General features: G+C 43.4%; 1 protein-coding gene across 1 annotated transcript in view; it reads left to right on the top strand.

The window, feature by feature from the left end:
- ACER2 (alkaline ceramidase 2) overlaps window positions 1–17,834 on the top strand; it is a 37,937-nt gene extending 20,103 nt beyond the window's left edge. Inside the window, exons 4-6 of the mRNA XM_025360010.1 lie at window positions 5,502–5,639; window positions 13,192–13,329; window positions 17,648–17,834. Coding sequence (XP_025215795.1) covers window positions 5,502–5,639; window positions 13,192–13,329; window positions 17,648–17,834 — 463 coding nt within the window. The remainder of the gene's footprint in view (window positions 1–5,501; window positions 5,640–13,191; window positions 13,330–17,647) is intronic.
- The last annotated feature ends 1,268 nt before the right edge of the window (window positions 17,835–19,102 follow it).

Below are 19,102 nucleotides of genomic sequence, written 5' to 3'. Positions count from 1 at the left end.
AAAGTAAAGATTTCAACTCTATTTGCACATCTTCAATTTTCCAGTGACCAGGGAGGGCAAAAAGGCCAAGCCCCTTTACATGTACTTCACTCCCCATGACATGGGACAGGTGGCAGCTCTGCAGTGGAAGTGGCAGACCAGACCAAAAAAATCATGTCAAAATCAGGATTTCTGTAGATCAAGGATTTCTGGGTTATCTGCCTGAACTTACCAAATAGTAAACAAATTATCTCCTTTTCTTTCTTTCTCCCTTCCCTTCCTTCCCTCCCTCCCTCCCTCCCTCCTGTCTGCCGGCCTGCCTGCCCCTCCCTCCCTCTGTCCCTCCCTTCCTTCCTTTTTTCTTTCCTTTTCTTCTTGATCTAGACTTTGCTGGAATATTCTTTTTTATTTCTTTCTTTTTTTTTTGAGACAAGAGTTTCACTCTTATTGCCCAGGCTGGAGTGCAGTAGCGCAATCTCGGCTCACTGCAACCTCTGCCTCCCAGGTTCAAGCGATTCTCCTGCCTCAGCCTCCTGAGTCGTTGGGATTCGAGGCACATGCCACCACATGTGGCTGATTTTTGTGTTTTTGGTAGAGACAGAGTTTTGCCATGTTGGTCAGGCTGGTCTTAAACTCCTCACCTCAGGTGATCTGCCCGCATTGGCCTCCCGAAGTGCTGGGATTACAGGCATGAGCCACCACATCTGGCCTTAGCTGGAATATTCTAAACACACATTAAAAATCATTTTAATATGAGATTTTTGGAGAAGAGACAGTAGAGTGTGGTGGCTAAGTGAGTTTGGATTAGGCAACATGGCTTTGAATAACAATTCACTTAAAAAAAAAAGGCTCTGGGACCCCATTTTGCTTGTCCGTAAAGTGGAGATGACAAAAGTATCTTCCTGATGTGGTCAGAAATACATGAGAAAAGTGCGTAAGGTACAATGGCTCACACAGAGTAAAGACTCAATAGGTTCTGGTGGTTATTATGAATGGCTTATGGACAAGTGGTTCTTTTTTTTTGTTTTTCTGTTTTTTGTTTTTTTGTTTGTTTGTTTTTGAGATGAAGTCTTGCTCTGTCGCCCAGGCGAGAGCAGTGGTATGATCTTGGCTCACTGAAACCTCTGCCTCCTGGGTTCAAGCGATTCTCCTGCCTCATTCTCCCGAGTAGCTAGAATTACAGGCACCTGCCACCACGCCCAGCTAATTTTTGTATTTTTAGTAGAGACAGGGTTTCACCAGATTGGCCAGGCTGGTCTCGAACTCCTGACCTCAAGTGATCCGCTTGCCTTGGCCTCACAAAGTGCTGGGATTACAGGCATGAGCCACTGTGCCTGGCCTGAATTTTTTACTGATATATACTAGTTGCACATATTTTATATAGGGAAATTATTAATGTTCATTATGTCAATGGGATATAAATGTTGGATTTATAGAAAAAAAAACTTTCTTTCATCTTGCCTAGAATGTCCTGAGACTCTTCAGGACATATACTCAATTGTTGATGGTTATTAATAATTTTTAGATATTTTTATTTTGAGAAAAAAAATGAGAACAAGGAACTATTGTAGGCTAATTGTATCTATTTTGTTTTGTTTTGTTTTTTGGAGACAGGATCTCACTCTGTTGCCCAGGCTGGAGTGCAGTGGCACAATCACAGCTCACTGCAACCTCTGGCTCCTGTGCTCACGTGATCCTCCTACCTCAGCCTTCCAAGTGACTGGGACTACAGCTGCCTGTCACTGCACCTGGCTAATTTTTGTTTTTTTTTTTTGTAGAGACAAGGTTTTATCGTGACAAGCTCAAATCCTGGGCTCAAGAGATCCTCCCACCTTGGCCTCCCAAAGTGCTGGGATAACAGGCATGAGCCACTGTGCCCAACCTTGTATCCACTTCTTAAATAATTTATTCTTCTGTAGTTTTTATGATTTTATCTTTAGAAAATATCAGGACAGCCTTCAGTTTATAATCTACTTTATTTTTCGAATCTTGAACAGCAAGGGAGCAGTCTGGGATCTGCCCGCCCTGCTAGCATTCTTGCTGGATGACTTGAGGCTGGAATCTTAAACTCTCTGGGCCTTAGTGCTTTAGTTATAAAATAACAGGGTTGGACTACCCCTCTGAGTTCCCTTTCATGACCAAATGCTATAGTGCTGTGACTATCAAGGGCTGGCTGTTCTAAATAGATTAAGTTTTGGTAGCTTATAGCAGTAGATCTTAACCAGGGACATTTCCAATTCCTATGCGACATTTAGAAATCTTGTGGACATGTTTTTGGTGGTCATTATGATGGGAGGTTTTATCATCTATAAATTTTATTTCATTTCAGAAATGAAATTACCACTGCTTTAAAGGGTAGCCAGTGATAGTGGTTTTCAAGCCTATACCCTGTGTCCCTTTTTACTTTGGTAAAAAAGCCAATGATAGTAGTTTTCAAGCCTGAAAACAAAGTTTTACTTTGGTAAAAAAGGACACAGGATATAGGCTTGAAAACCACTACTTTAAAGGGTAGTTAATGATAACAGTAGCAGCTTTACTATGAAAATATTTTGATGATGGTACTGAGTTATTAGATTTTGGATTACAGAATACAGGAAGCAGTGGTGCTAAGGGTTTCCTGACCTTGTGTTTCAGTGTGAGACCCTAATGGGCTGGAAAGTTGAAAACAGGACCAGAGGCTGTCATCAATCACAGTTTAGAAAAACACCCTGTTAGGGCCTCTTACTCCTGGATATTTCTAGCTCTCTTGTACCCAGGGCCTCTGTTGACTCTGGGGTCTGCTGGGCTGGCTGGCTGTCTTTCTGCTGCCCACATGGCCTCTGTTTACTTCTCCCAGCTGTTTGTGTTCACAGGATGTCTTTGTTGGCCTGCACATTCCTGTACACCTTCTGGACCTGACATGGGGAGTCGTCTGCAGATGACCTCTCTAAAGAAAGCATGTTTTGCAGCTGGCTGCAGTGGCTCATGCCTGTAATCTCAGCACTTTGGGAGGCTGAGGTCAGGAGTTTGAGACTAGCCTGGCCAGCATGGTGAAACCCCATCTCTACTAAAAATACGAAAATTAGCTTAGTGTGGTGGTGGGCGCCTGTAATCCCAGCTACTTGGGAGGCTGAGGCAGAAGAATCGCTTGAACCCAGGAGGCGGAGGTTTCAGTGAGCTGAGATTGTGCCACTGCTCTCTAGCCTGGGTGACAGAGTGAGACTCTGTCTAAAAAAAAACCAAAAACAAAACAACAACAACAACAAAAACCCATTTTTTTTTAAGCTTACTGCCTTTAAACCATTTGGCAGTACTCTGTGGAGCCTTTGGTGATTGCAACAGCAGCTCAGTTACATTTTCCCTGAGAGTATGATATCAACAACAATAATATTATTTAAAGTAGTATTTATTTTTAAAATGATGGTAAGGATAATAGTAATAATGAATTTTATTAGCACATAACATGTACCAGGCACTGTGTTAATGCTTACAAGAACACTATGAGGCAGAGCGTCTTAATTTTTATGTGGGAAAGGCTCAAAGAGTTGAGTTACTTGCCAAAGGTCTCACAGCTGCTAAGTAATGCAAGCAGGATTTGAATGCATATCGGTCTCACTGGAACACCTATGCCTTGAATCACTCTGTTGCCCTCTCTGACCTGTGCCTAGTTCTTAAACCACTGGGTACAGAGAGGTGATGCACTCTGGACATTTCTGATTATGTGTTTATCCTAACGAAAAGGCCAAATTGCCTTGGCATGTGTCAAACCCAGTGGAAGAGTTCTTGTGGGTCCCCAAGGGCCCTGCACGTGATGGCTGTGGGCCGTCACCCTGAGGCTGGAGCGGGCGGCCTTTCCTCCAGTAGATGAAGGACACCAGCCGAGGCCAGGAGAAAAACATGCCTCTCCTGAGGATTAGCTGCCTGGAGCCTTTCCCACATATATTTTTTCCTCTGGTAGAAGTTCAGAGCTATAATTCCTGTTCATTCCAGTCTGAAAGTTGGCAGCTTGATCAATGATTTCCTGTGCCTTGATGATGAATGGCTTTCCTATTTAAAAGATAAATTTGTATTTTGAGGGTTCAATGCCCTTTAATTTCTTTATAATGGAATTTCATTCAAATTGGCTTCCTAACTGTGACCTGTTCCAGGGGCTCTTGGCCAAAGTAAATTGTGCTAATGAGGAATAACAGAAACTTCAGGAAAATCATGTACTCCTAAATTTAAGTCATGAATGAGGCCTTGGAAATCGTCTCGTCCAGCCTTTTCGTTTTACAGATAAGGAAATGGGTCCCGGGGAGTAAAAAAAGCATGTCTAGGATCACGTCGCCACTTCTGGCTCTTTCTACTGAAATGACCTCCACTGAGGGGTGTGAAGATAGTATCAATTATTTGTCTAAGACTTGTCGTTTCAAAAACTTGTCCATGTAGATTCTAGTGCATACTAGACTTGTAGGTTGTCAGTAAATATAGATTATTTTTTCTTAGTCTATTGAAATTTTTTCTTAAAACTTTTTTTTGGGTGTGCTAGACACATAGGATAATTTTTCTTTTAAACTAGGATGCTGTATGATTTGTGAATGGTCTGTGTTTTACTTATGAAAGTTATACATGTTCACTTTGTAGAACAGAGGGTGACAAACTACATCCTGTGGGCCAAAAGGGTTCTGTTTTGCACATCAGGTTTTATTGGCTCCCAGCTGTGCCCATTCATTTACTTATTCTCTGTAATGACAGAGTTGAGTAGCTGTGGCAGAGACCTTAGAACCTGCAAAACCTATATATATATGTGTGTGTGTGTGTGTGTGTATGTGTGTATGTATATATGATTTATTAAATATAATTGATGTTTAATATGATTACACATATTTATTAATGCATATATTTAATTATATATTTATACTTATATATAACCATATAGTTACACTGTATTTAGATATGTATAATATAGTTATGTATAATATAACTATATACTATATATTCTTTATCTACACTTATATATAAAAACATGTATTTAATTTAAAATATATATATATATAATTTATTTTATTTTTAGGTTATAGCTTACTGTAACCTCAAACTCCTGGGCTCAGGCCACCCTCCCACTTTGGCCTCCCAAAGCACTAGGATTACAGATGTGAGCCACCATACCTAGCCCAAACCCAAAAATCCTTTATAGAAAAAAATTGCTAAACCCTGCTGTAGAACATCTGAAAAAATACAGAGAAATCGAACATCTAAAAAAATACAGAAAAATCGCATGAAGAAAACAGTTATCCATATCTCACCCTCAATGATGTAGGTTGACTGTAATTTTACCATTCTCATGGCTAAATATTTTGAAAATCTCTGATTATTTCCTAAGGATAAGTTCCTTGAAGTGGAATTCCTAAGCCAATGAGTGTGAGTGGCTTTTTGAACCTTGGTACTTAGCACAGAATTTCGTTTCAGCCTGCATTTCTGGCAATGCCTGTACCTTGCTAACATTAAACAAGCAAACAATAATTCCTTTTCTAATGGATTTGGTTTTGTTTTCATGGATTCAGGGGCAGGTTCAAGGTGGTGGTCTGTGTCCTGTCTGCAGTTACGACGTGCCTGGCATTTGTCAAGCCTGCCATCAACAACATCTCTCTGATGACCCTGGGAGTTCCTTGCACTGCACTGCTCATCGCAGAGCTAAAGAGGTAGGTGCCGTCATTCCTGCCTACCCTTGAGCTCTCCCTGTGCTAGGAAAACACCAGCTCAGGGCTTCTTTGCTGTCCTGCAGCCGAAGAAGAGTTTTATTCCTCATGAAGAGTTAGTTGCTGGCTGTTGGATGGAAGCAGGTTTGATGGTTTGGTTCAAAATGCTAATAATCTCATTTTTAGTAAGAGGGGAGCAGCTGTTTTGCAGATGCAGTGCATCCTACTGATCACAAGCTAGCTTACCAGGACCATCTCAGCGCCTAGACCAGGCTGTCTAGACTTAATTCTGTAGAAAAGAAAAGTCCTAGAGAGGTTATTGCATTCACACACAGAAGGAAAAAGAGAAAGGGGGCAGGGAAAATGAGTTTGTATCTATAAGAAAATATGCACGTCAGGTGGACTGCAGTTGACTATGATATTTTCTTTGAGGCTTAGTGTCTCATTTACAATCTATTAGGCAAAGGTTTTGCTCTTTGCACTAGCATTTTCCTTTGGGAACTTGTGTACTCAGAGTTCAGGTTGATATCCAGAAACATTTTCGTTTAGCGCTTCTTGGTACATCATTGTCCTCTTCTAGACCCAACTGAAGTACATCTAATCACTGCCCTTATTTTAATGCTCTTTGAAAACACTTCTTTTTATTTCCAGCCATTTAAAAAATGCTTTTTTTTTTTTTTTTTTTTTTTTTTGAGATGGAGCCTCGCTGTGTCATCCAGGCTAGAGTGCAGTGTCACATTCTCGGCTCACTGCAACCTCTGCCTCCTGGGTTCAAGCAATTCTCCTGCCTCACCCTCCCAAGTATCTGGGATTACAGGTGCCTGCCACCACACCTAGCTCGTTTTTGTATTTTCAGTAGAGATGGGGTTTTGCCATGTTGGCCAGTCTGGTCTTGAGGTTGGGGTGAGGGTAGAGTTAGAGCGGGGATGTAGGGAGGTGGTAGGGGAGACAGAAAAGGGAATGACTACTAATAAGTAAGGGCTTCGTATTTGAGTGTTGGAAAAATTATAAAATAAGATTGTGGTAATGGGTTGAAGATACCAAAACACACTGACCTGTACTTTTTTTTTTTTTTTTTAAGATGGAGTCTCACTCTGTCGCCCAAGCTAGAGTGCAGTGGCACAATGCTCACTGCAACCGCCGCCTCCTGGGTTCAAGCAATTTTCCTGCCTCAGCCTCCTGAGTAGCTGGGACTACAGGCGCCTACTAACATGCCTGGCCAATTTTTTGCATTTTAGTAGAGACAGGGTTTCACCATGTTGCTCAGGGTGGTCTTGAACTCCTGAGCTCAGGCAGTCTGCCTGCCTTGGCCTCCCAAAGTGCTAGGATTACAGGCGTGAGCCACCGCACCTGACTTGAACTGTACACTTGAAATAGGGGAATTTTATGATATGTGAAGTGTACCCCAATAAAGTTATAAACAAAGCTATAAACAAAACAAAAACCCTCAGAACCTGCCCAGGTGATTCTGCGTGGTGAAATCATGCCTGGCCAACATGGTGAAACCCCATCTCTGCTAAAAACACAAAAAATTAGCTGGGTGTGGTGGCAGATGCCTGTAATCCCAGCTACTCAGGAGGCTGAGGCAGGAGAATCACTTGAATCCAGGAGGCGGAGGTTGCGGTGCGTGGAGATCACGCCATTGCACTCCAGCCTGGGCAACACAGCAAGACTCCATCTCAAAAAAAAAAGCTCCCTCTATTCCTCACCTCTCATTTACTCATTTGCTCTTCAACTCTTGCCAATCTGGCTTCTGCCCCTACTTCGATACCCAAATCCCTCTCTGTAGGCTATACACCCAGTGATCAGTTTTCAGCCCCCCTGTATCTTATGTGTTATTCTCTCAGCTGCTTGCCCAATTAGTTCTCCTCCCCATGGTTGAAATGTTCTTCGCCATGGCTCCTGTGATAGCACATCCTCCTGGATTTCCCATTACCTCTCGGCAGCTCCTTTTCAGTTTCTTGCGTAGACTGCTACTTTTCTACACAGCTTTGCATGTAGGACTCCCTTAAGGTGCACCCTCAACTCCCTGCTTGCTATGGTCTGAATGTTTGTGTCTCCCCTGAATTCATATGTTGAAATACTAATTAATAAGGTGACGATATTAGGAGGTGGACCTTTTGGAAGGTGATTAAGTCAGTGGGGGTAGAGCCCTCATACATGGGATTAGTGCTCTTATAAAAGAGGCCCCAGAGAGCTGCCTGGGCCCTTCTACCATGTGAGGATACAGCGCTAGAAGGTGTGATCTATAAGGAATGGCCCTCACCGGACACTGATTCTGCTGGCACCTTATCTCAGACTTCCCAGCCTCCAGAACTATGAGAAACAAATGTCTGTTTTCATCAGCCACCCAGTATACAATGTTTTGTTACAACAGCCTGCATGGATTAAGACACTGTTTTTCTCCCTTTATATGTCCCCCTGAAAGATCTCTTCTACTTCTGTGGCTTTAATTCTCTTACATATGCAGATGACTCCTAAACTTATGTCTCCAACCCAGTCCTTCCTCTTAACTCTACTATTATGTGTCTAGCTGCCTACCTAACCTAATTCCATGTATCTTGGGCATCTCAAATTCAACTTGTCCAAACACAGATTCCTGATCTGCCTTTTCTAGCTCTGGTTCTCTTCATCATATTTCTAGTTGCAGAAAAGGGGAGCACCATTTACCCAGTTACTCAAGCCTGACATCCTCTTCCTTCCCCACACATGCCATTTGAGCACATTTTTCTTTTTTTTTGGGACAGACTCCTACTCTGTTACCCAGGCTGGAGTGCAATGGCATGATCTCAGCTCACTACTATCTTTGCCTCCTGAGTTCAAGCGATTCTCCTGCCTTAGCCTCTCAAGTAGCTGAGACCACAGGCACACGCCACCATGCCCGGCTAATTTTTTATATTTTTAGTAGAGATGGGGCTTCACCATGTTAGCCAGGAAGGTCTCGATCTCCTGACCTCATGATCTGCCTTCCTCGGCCTCCCAAAGTGCTGGGATCACAGGCATGCATGAGCCACGCGCCCAGCCCCGAGCACAGTCATTTTTCTACCAGTCGATGTTGCAGTGAAGATGAAGTTCCAAATCCTTGACATGCACCAGCCTTCCCCTGTGAGCTGATCGCTCCCACAAGAAGCTCCTCTGCCTTCCATCCTCAGCCATTCTGACCTTCTGTGTCTTCCGTGGACCCTGCACCTGTCAGCCCTAGGCCCTTCCTTATTTATGCAGTCCCTTTTTTTGGCCCTCTTGCTTGGCTAACTTCTACTCATCCTTCAGTTTGGGCTGAACTATTTATATGCTGTTCCAGGACCCTGAACTTCTTTATTGCACCCATCCTGATTGTAATTAGATTATTTGTATTGTTTTGTTTGGTGTCTGTCCCCTCTGCTGGACATCGACTCCACGTGGGCAGGGATGGGGTCTCTTTGTTCACTGCTGTGTCCCAGTTACCACACCAGTTCCCAGCCAGGAAAAGAAAAGAAAGAAAAGATGGTTGTTTCCCTACTTTGATAAAATACCCAGACAAAAGGATGCCCTTATCGCTCTTGCACCTCTTTCCTGAATCTTCCCTGGTTATCACCCGCGATGATGTTATGTCTGAGCTGAATGTTTCTCACTGCATGCTCGTTTGCTCAGAGGAAATAGAGGAGGAATGGTTTTCTCACTTTCTCTTTCTCTTTAGCCTTTCTTCCTAAGGCTTGTTTCTAGTCATTTCTTGTAATCAGTTTCCTGAGAAGTATTTCCATTGTCTTTTCTGACCTCTCCCTTACACCATGAGAAAACAGAAGTTTATGCTGATTTTGGGTCATGACCTGACACTGAAATTGGTGGTGTTAAGTACATTGCTGAGTAACTCAGATACATTTATAATATTGTAAAAAATACTTTTTCTGATTATAGGAGTGATTTTATTGTTAAGAAAAATTTGAGAATACAATCAAGGGTCAAGAAGAAAAGAAATGGTAGACATTCCTCTCAAGATTTTTCTATTGTAGAATAAGGTCTTGCTGTACATATGATTTTTGTCCCCTACTTTTCACTTCACATTGATATTTTGATAAAAGCCCTGAAAAATGGGAGCGAAACTGAACGGACCACCCCCGGTTAGGTTTGGACAAACCCCGAGTGCAAATAAGGCTGGTCAGCAGCTTTTAGCAGGACCTGCTTCCTCTAGAAGCAGAGAAAGGAAGAGTAACAGACTGTCCTGAGACCAGGCTCTACAGAGCCCGGCTCCTGCCTCATACATGCTAAGCCTGCCCTGTCCTGGCGCTTGCAGTGACTAATGGCCGGACATGCTGTCTCTCAGTTGATACCCTCCATGCAGGACATCTCCAGCACCTTGCTCTCTGTTCTGGTGTGTTCCTTAAGCCAAACTTTCTAGGTTTAATTGCATTGGATGTTCATGGATCCTCATGTCCCAGACTAATTGTCTATATATTTGTTGATATTTGTTCTTGACTATCTTCATTTTATTTTTTAAATTCAAGGCAAGATGCTTATTTATTTTGTATTTTATAGTGCCTAGCATAGAATTTGATGCCAAATCAATACTTTTGTTTTTTTTCTCCAAGATGGGGTCTCGCTCTGTCGCCCAGGCTGGAGTGCAGTGGCACTGTCTCAGCTCACTGCAACCTCCGTCTCCTGGGTTCAAGCGATTCTCTTGCCTCAGCCTCCCGAGTAGCTGGGACTACAGATGCATGCCATCATGCCCGGCTAATTTATTGTGTTTTTTAAAATTTAATTTAATTTTAATTTTTTATTTTATTTATTTATTTTTTTGAGACAGAATCTTGCTCAGTCGCCCAGGCTGGAGTGCAGTGGCGCGATCTTGGCTCACTGCAAGCTCTGCCTCCCGGATTCACGCTATTCTCCTGCCTCAGCCTCCAGAGTAGGTAGGACTACAGGTGTCTGCCACCACGCCCAGCTAATTTTTTTCTGTATTTTTAGTAGATACGGAGTTTCACCATGTTAGCCAGGATGGTCTCGATCTCCTGACCTCGTGATCCCCTGGCCTTGGCCTCCCAAAGTGCTGGGATTACAGGTGTGAGCCACTGCGCCTGGCCGATAATCTTAAATAATCTAAAAATAATGTTCTGCCCAAATTACAAATTACCAAATTAGAGTCCAGTTATTCATAATTTTATCCATTAATTCAGGGAGCATTTAACAGTGCCTGGCAGAGTTGCCAGGCATGGAGTATGCATTAGTGAATAAAACAGGGGTAGTTCCTCTTGTCATTGGGCTTCTAGGCTGGTTTGTTTGTTTGTTTGTTTATTTATTGAGATGGAGTCTCACTCTTGAAGCTCAGGCTGGAGCAGTGGCGCGATCTGAGCTCTCTGCAACCTCTGCAACCTGGGTTCAAGCAATTCTTCTGCCTCAGCCTCCCAAGTAGCTGAGATTACAGGCGCGTGCCACCACCCCTGGCTAATTTTTGTATTTTTAGTAGAGATGGGATATCACCACGTTGGCCAGGCTGGTCTCCAACTCCTGACCTCAAGTGATCCACCCATCTTGGCCTCCCAAAGTGCTGGGATTACAGGGGTGAGCCACTGCTCCCGGCCTCTAGGCTAGTTTAATACCAGATGTTACACAGATAATCCATAGTTTCAGCTTGTGATGAGAGTTATGAAGGAACATGGCGGGGTGCCCTGAGAGTGCACTAAGGCAGGGGTGTCGGCTCTTTTGGTTTCCCTGTGCCATATTGGAAGAAAAATTGTCTTAGGCCACACATAAAATATACTAATGATAGCTGATGAGCTAAAAAAAAAAAAAAAAGTCACAGAAAAAAATCTCATAATGTTTTAAGAAAGTTTATGAATTTGTGTTGGGCCTCATTCGAAGCCGTCCTGGTCAGCATGCAGCCTGTGGGCCACGGCTTTGGACAAGCTTGCACCATGGGGAGACCTATAGTCTGGCATGGAGTAGCTGGCATGGAGTGTCAGAAGAAGCCTGGAGACTGAGCCCTGGAGAGAAGGAGAGGGTGGGTCAAGGTGAGGAGATGAGCTCTTTTTGAGAGGGAACCAGCCCAAAGGCGAGGCTTTCAAGGTAGAGAGGTGAGCAGAAGTGAGAAATGGAAATTGTTACCTCTTTGTTTTAGTAACTGGGAATGTAAGTCTTCCTGTGTCATGGGCCTCTATTCTTTCTAAAAACTTCAAGGGATGCCTTTAGCCTTCCTACAAGAGTATTTTGGTTTGTTTTTGAGCAGGTCTTTCTGAACCTGTCCCACTTTTATTGATGCTTTCGCTGATGTTTCTGAAAGGCAGCTGGGAAGGGCACTAGCCAGTGAGGCTTTTAACACCTGTCTGTGGGTTCAACAAATAGGAATTAAGCTGCTTCTCAATTGCAGATGTTGTGTTGTATTCTGAGTCCTGTAGGAGATCTTGACTGATGCAGGAGTGGTCCCCTCAGGGAAGAAGGACCCTCAGCCACCAGCTGCCTCCAGGCATTCCTCCCCAGGGATAGAAGTCATCCACTTTATGAGCAAGACTTTAACAAGGAAAGAAGACAGCAATTGAAATTTTCGTTGAGCTGTTAGGATTTGTTTCAGAAAACCATTTTGTCCCAGTGTGTATAATAACTTATTCTTTCATTCAACACATGTTGTGTGCCTTCTGTGTCTGGCATGTTTCCAGGTGCTGGGATACGGCAGTAAACAGCTTCCATGTCAGTGGATAAACATACACTGGAAACATATAAGTGAAACACAGCGGGTGTCAGGGAGGTTATAATCACTACCGAAAAAATTAAAGGAGGGAAGGAGGCCTTAGGGAGAGTCACTTGGGAGGTGGAGACAGGTGTTGCAATTGTTAAAAATAGCATCAGGAAAAGGCTTACTGAGTGACATTTGAGCAAAGATTTGTATCTAGGGGAAGAGCATTCCAGGCAAGAGGGCACAGTGTGTGCTATGGTCTTGCAGGAACATGTTTGGGATATTTGCGGAACAGCACAAATCCCGCAGTGGCTTCAGTACAGGCAGTGAGAGGGAAGAGTACCTAAGAGAGGAGGTGAAGGGGAAGAGGGAAGATCATGCATCCAAGGCCTTGTGGCCACTGTGAATACTTTGGCTTTCCCTCTGGTTAAACCGGAAGATGCTGGAGGCTGTTAAATTGGCTGTAAGGGCAAGGGTGGAAGGAGACTGATGAGATGGCGGTAGCGTGGATCTAGAAGGAGGTGTTGGAAAAAGGTCAGGTTTGAGATATTTTGAAGGGAGAGCTGATGGACTGGATGTGGGCTGTCTGAGGAGGAGAAGGACTGGGAGAGCAATAGGTTATGGACTTGTTAAATTTAGATCCATATTAGGGTGCTCATGTCAAAAACGTAGTTGGGTGTATGAGTCTGGAGTCAGGCGAGAAGCCTGGGTGGGAAGGGTGTCTGTAAGCCATCTGTGTACATATGGTATTTACATCCATGAGACTGTGGAGTGACTGTGTGTTGGGTAAGAACTTCAGTGCCAAGGGGTTGTGGGCATGAGAGGAACCAGCGAAGGAGACAGAGGAAAGGTGGCCGGCGAGGAGGTAGAGACCAGTTCTGACGGTGAGTGACCTTCTGGACCCCCATGCAGATGTGACAACGTGCGTGTGTTTAAGCTGGGCCTCTTCTCGGGCCTCTGGTGGACCCTGGCCCTGTTCTGCTGGATCAGTGACCGAGCTTTCTGCGAGCTGCTGTCGTCCTTCAACTTCCCCTACCTGCACTGCGTGTGGTAAGCCCCTGCTAATGGGGAGGTGGCTGGGGACAGGTGTGTTTGCGCTTGCTGTTGGGCTCTGTTCACCCTGCAGGTGGTGCACAGGTGTCCTGGGGGTTGCTGGCTTCCTTCTCTCCTCAGGTGGACTGTCAGATGGTTCAGAAGCCACTGAAAGTTCACTTTGTAAAAAGCTGAATTGACTCCAGGGAGCAGGCTTAGCTGGAACAAAAGGCCTGATTGTCATGCTTAGGTCTGCAGTTTCTTACCTCTAACTCCATCATTAAAGCCTAAAGGAGCTTGAGAACTGAACCTGTAACCTGAGCTCTAGCTAGGTGTTAGGGGAGGGGAGAGGTAGGGGAAAGCTGGGGAAAGAGGTGATGTGAGGGCTGGGAGTGTCCTCAGTAGGAACCCCACCTTTAGGGCCTGAGTGACCAAGTGAAAGGAGGGGCCGCACAGGCCATTTAGGGACATTCTCTTCCATTATTTCTCTAAGTGGATACAGAAGACCAGAGAGCTAAAGTGAATTGTTTAATATCACCCACCTGTTTCTGTAGAAAACAGCCTTGGAGTTCAATAATAGCAAGTTGGAGCATCTATACTTTGGAATGCTCAGGATACACTAAGTTAAAAAAAAAAAAGTGGGTTACAAAATACAGGCAGAATCCGATTCTGAGAAAGCTGGGGGAAATCGGAGTGGCTTTCTTCCTAGAACTGCTTCAGCCTCAAACCCAGAGTGATCTTTCCTTTCTCTCCTCCAGGACTTCTGATTGCAAAAGATCACGAGGAGGAGAAATCTGCTGTAGATTATCCCCTATAGATAGAGGGAACCCAGGAAGGAATTCTAGTGGTGAAGAAATGGAAAAACTTTGTTAGATCTAGATTCAGGAAAAGGTTGACTTCTATCCAGAGATGGGCTAAAGATACACAATTTGATAGAATTCACTTACGTTCCCTTGCTCATGCGAACTTCTATATGTTTACCATGAGACCCACCCTACTCTAAATTTAAGACTTGGGGACTTCAAGGAGCATTTGCAAAAGACAAAACTCAAACAGCACAAGTTGGAGTTTACAGTCTTAGGATCCATTGTTCAACATTTTTTAGATTTCAACCTCAACTAATACTAGCGAATTTATATACTTTATATATTTGTTGAATTGTAATTTCCAGATAACAAAACACCCAGATTTTATGTGTATATTGTGAATTTTGAGAAACGTGTACACTAGGTAAATTACCTCATTCAAGATGGTCATTTTTATCTATCTAAGTCCCCTTGTCACACTAGTGATTTAAGTCAAATTCAAAATTTAAACTATGTAATAATGTTGACTCAAACTTAATTTGTTTCTGAATTTGGTGTTATTTCTGCTTTTTCAAAGTTGAACCATCTTTTCTTTCCAGTTGTAAAATGACATATATGTTTTTTATAACAAATTTAAACAACAAAGAAGTATAGAAAGAATGGCTCTTATAATTCTATGCCCCAAAGAAACATAATTGTTAACAGTCTGACATATATCCATTGAGATTTTATATGTACACACACACACATATATATATATCTACTTAAAAAAAATAGAATAGTTCTATACATGGTGCAAACCTTTTTTTTTTTTTTTTTTTGGAGACAAAGTCTTGCTCCGTTGCCCAGGCTGGAGTGCAGTGGGGCGATCTCGGCTCACTGCAATCTCTGCCTCCCGGACTGAAAGTGATTCTCCCACTTCACCCCTGCAGGGAGCTGGAACTAAAGGTGTATGCCACTGCACTAGGCTAATTTATTTTGAATTTTTCTGTAGAGATGGGTTTTTGCCATGTTGCCCAGCCTTGTCAGAAACTCCTGGGCTCAAGCAGTCCACCTGCCTTGGGCTCCCAAAGTGCTAGGATTACAGGCATGAGCCATTGAGCCCGGCCCCAACTTTTTTTTTTTTTACCAACCAAATACTTAAATCTATACTACATAGATCTAATGCTATACAGACATCATTGCATACCAATACATACATATAAAATCTTCATTATTTTGTCTAATTAATACTTCATAATATGGATGCTTTATAATTTATTTAACCAGCCTCTCTCTGATAATGGACATTGAGGTTATTTCTAATTTTCCACTTTTGCAAACATTTTTATAATGAACACCTAGATTGATTTGAGTTTCTGAATATTTTCATATTAAATTAATAATATATATTGCCAAATCCAGAGAAACTGTACCATTAACACTGTTTACTGAAGTCTGTAAGAGAGCATCTTTTACCCACACTTTCACATATACTGGAAACTTAAATCCCCATTAACCTGATTGAGAAAAATTATATTTTGTTTTTATTACTATGTCTTTTAACAAAATTAGTATTTTTGTTGGGCATCTTTTCAGATGTAAATTTGTGACGTGTATTTCCCCTTTTAATTTTCTTTGGTCTATTGAATGTTTCTATTTTTAAAAGTTTATATCGGCTGGATGCGGTGGCTCATGTCTGTAATCCCAGCACTGTGGGAGGCCGAAGTGGGTGGATCACAAGGTCAGGAGATCGAGACCATCCTGGCTAACACGTCTCTACTAAAAATACAAAAAATTAGCTGGGTGTGGTGGCATTTCCTTGTAGTCCCAGCTACTTGGGAGGCTGAGGCAGGAGAATCGCTTGAACCCGGGAGGCAGAGATTGCAGTGAACCAAGATTGCACCGCTGCACTCTAGCCTGGGCAACAGAGTGAGACTCCGTCTCAAAAAAAAAAAAAAGTTTAGATCCAGCATCTAGGCTTGGCACATAGTAGACAGTCATTACTATGTGCCATTTATGCATATTTGCAACATTTTCACAAGTGCAGAGAATAATACATTGAGCCCCCACATAGGCAACACCCAGATTCCATAAATATCAACATGAGGCCATTCTTGTTCATACCATTCTCACCTGCTTCCCACCCTGACCCTGATTAATTTCTTTAGTGTTCTTTGTATGTAAGGGTTTAAACTTTGTCATGTGCTGCAAATATTCCCTGCCCCCCACCGCAGTTTCCTGTTTGTCTTTCAGTATGTTAATATTTTTGTACCATAATGGTTTCAAACTTTCATGTTGTCACATCTGTTAATCTTTTCTTTAGAGTTTCTGGATTTTGTGTAATTTTTAAAAAGACCCCCTCCCTACCACCATCAAAATTTATAAAAATACTGTCTTTGGGCTGAGCGCAGTGGCTCACACCTGTAATCCCAGCACTTTGGGAGGCCAAGGCACGTGGATCACCTGAGGTCAGGAGTTCGAGACCACCCTGGCCAGTGTGGTGAAACCCCGTCTCTACTAAAAATACAAAAATTAGCTAGCTGGGCCTGGTGACAGGCACCTGTAATCCCAGCTACTTGGGAGGCTGAGGCAGGAGAACTGCTTGAACCTGGGAGGCAGAGGTTGCAGTGAGCCAAGATTGCACTACTGCACTTCAGCCTGGGTGACATCTAAAAAAAAAAAAAAGAAAGGATTATATGCTTTTAAATGGTCTATTGTTTGATAAAGATTAATATTAAATTAAAACTTTTTACAGGTACAGTGAGGATAAATTTTTTTGTTTGTTTGTTTTTGAGACAGAGTCTTGCTCTGTCGCCCAGGCTAGACTGCAATGGTGTGATCTCAGCTCACTGCAAGCTCTGCCTCCAGGTTCACGCCATTCTCCTGCCTCAGCCTCCCGATTAACTGGGACTACAGGCGCCCACCACCATGCCCGGCTAATTTTTTTTAATTATTATTTTTAGTAGAGACGGGGTTTCACCTTGTTAGCCAGGATGGTCTCGATCTCCTGACCTCGTGATCCACCTGCCTTGGCCTCCAAAAGTAGTGGGATTAGAGGCGTGAGCCACTGCGCCCGGCCCCAGTGAGGATAAATTTTTTAAAATTTCCACTAAACTGCAAAAGTGGTTTAATCAACATAAAATTATTCCTGATGAAGGACATAAAATATCTGTAACCAGTTGTTAAAGTGAGAAGGTGGGATCTAATCAGATGTGCTCAGTTACTTCCGTCTTAGCACCTCTGTTGTAAATCCTTGGGCCTCAGTTTTCTTGTTTGAGGCCCAAAGGCATTTATTTGCACATTTGTTCCTATTATCCAGTAGCAATATTTTAGAACATTCTAAAATGGGTCCCAAATTGCTGAAGATTTATCATCCTGCTGTTCCAGGGATTGTTGGTAATCTTCATCCTTTCCTAATTAGAAGAGGCCCCTGGGCTGCAAGTACAGTCAGCAAGGTGGGTGGTTACACTGGAAGAAGGAGCATGCTGAACTCAGGCCAGCGGAGTCTTCATGCTCATCAGGTTCTCACCTCTTGTCTCCCTCTGCAGGCACATCCTCATCTGCCTTGCTGCCTACCTGGGCTGTGTATGCTTTGCCTACTTTGATGCTGCCTCAGAGATTCCTGAGCAAGGCCCTGTCATCAAGTTCTGGCCCAGCGAGAAATGGGCCTTCATTGGTGTCCCCTACGTGTCCCTTCTGTGTGCCAACAAGAAATCATCAGTCAAGATCACGTGATGGCAAGGTGGTGGCTGGCTTCTCTGCTTATCGCCCCTCATGCAGTGGGCTTCCTTTGCTAGGAAGACAGCCAAGGGATTTCGAAGAGTTGGGATGTGGGCTATCTTTTCAAAAATCTGTTTGCTGAGGCTCTCACTAATATGTCTGTGGACCACCAGGATTCCCCTGTGCAAAGGGAAAAGTGTCTATTCCTTTCCCAAAGACGGAAAATGGAGGGCTTAGGGACACTAGATGCATCTGTCTCAGCATCGCTTCCAGATGCAGTGACTTGTTGGGCTGCGTCCTTAATGGCCATGGCAGAGCAGTCCCTTGGGGGATCCAGCCCTGTACAATGCATCTCGTCCTGGAGAAAGCTGGCCTGCTCCAGACCCCACCATTCCCAGGCACCCTTGGAGTGGACTCTACTGATGACAGACAGACCCTCTGACAGACAAGACCCTCTGACTCTCTGATGGAAGATGCCAGAGATTTTCCTTTGGGGTAATTGTCCTTAAACAAAACCAAACAGATGAAACACACACAGGACTTGTGGCTAAAAAAGGCTAGTTTTTCACTTGCATTTCTCAACTAACATGCATCTGTGAATCCTTTTACTACTACCTCTGTGGAGAGATGGAGAGACTTCAGATAAAGGTGAAGCTAACGCGTAAAACCCTCTCTGCCAAAACCTACACTCCACTGTAGGCCATTCTTGAAGATGAGCACAGTTTTTAAATACTGACATCATTTCCGCTTCCCCCTCCCACCCCAGCTCAGCAGCCTCAAATCCACAGAGAAGAAGAATTATGGCATGAACATTCCCACAGACCCACCATCTTTAAGACTTGACCTCCATAAGTTTACCAAAGGGCTCCTCACAATTGTGGTGGGGGTTCTGGTTCAAAATTTGGAGCACGCATGAAGTTTTTGGAAACTTTCTCTCATTTAAAGTCTCCAGTATGCTGTACTATTCTGGAAATTACCTTCAAGAATCTCACTTCTTGTTTCTGTTGTGTTTTCTGTGGGCATCATGTTATTCACTCTTGCGGTAGAAGGTGCTTTCTGGGTTTCCCAGAGTATCCAACGGCTCACTTTTCTCAAGTGCTGGCAGTAACTATGCACTCACGGGCTAGTTTGGGCCGCTGATGCAGCAGTGCAAATCTGTTGCCTTCTGAATTTTTCTCACCTAATGTGACATTGGCTACAATGAATCTTCTCTTCGTCGGGCTGAATGCAAGATTCAAGAACTGTCTTCAAGGTGCATGGTGGGAATTATCAACCTCAGGGAT

This window comes from Theropithecus gelada, chromosome 15 (genome assembly GCF_003255815.1).
Source record: "Theropithecus gelada isolate Dixy chromosome 15, Tgel_1.0, whole genome shotgun sequence".
Taxonomy (NCBI): domain Eukaryota; kingdom Metazoa; phylum Chordata; class Mammalia; order Primates; family Cercopithecidae; genus Theropithecus; species Theropithecus gelada.
This window is presented reverse-complemented; position numbering and strand designations above follow the sequence as displayed.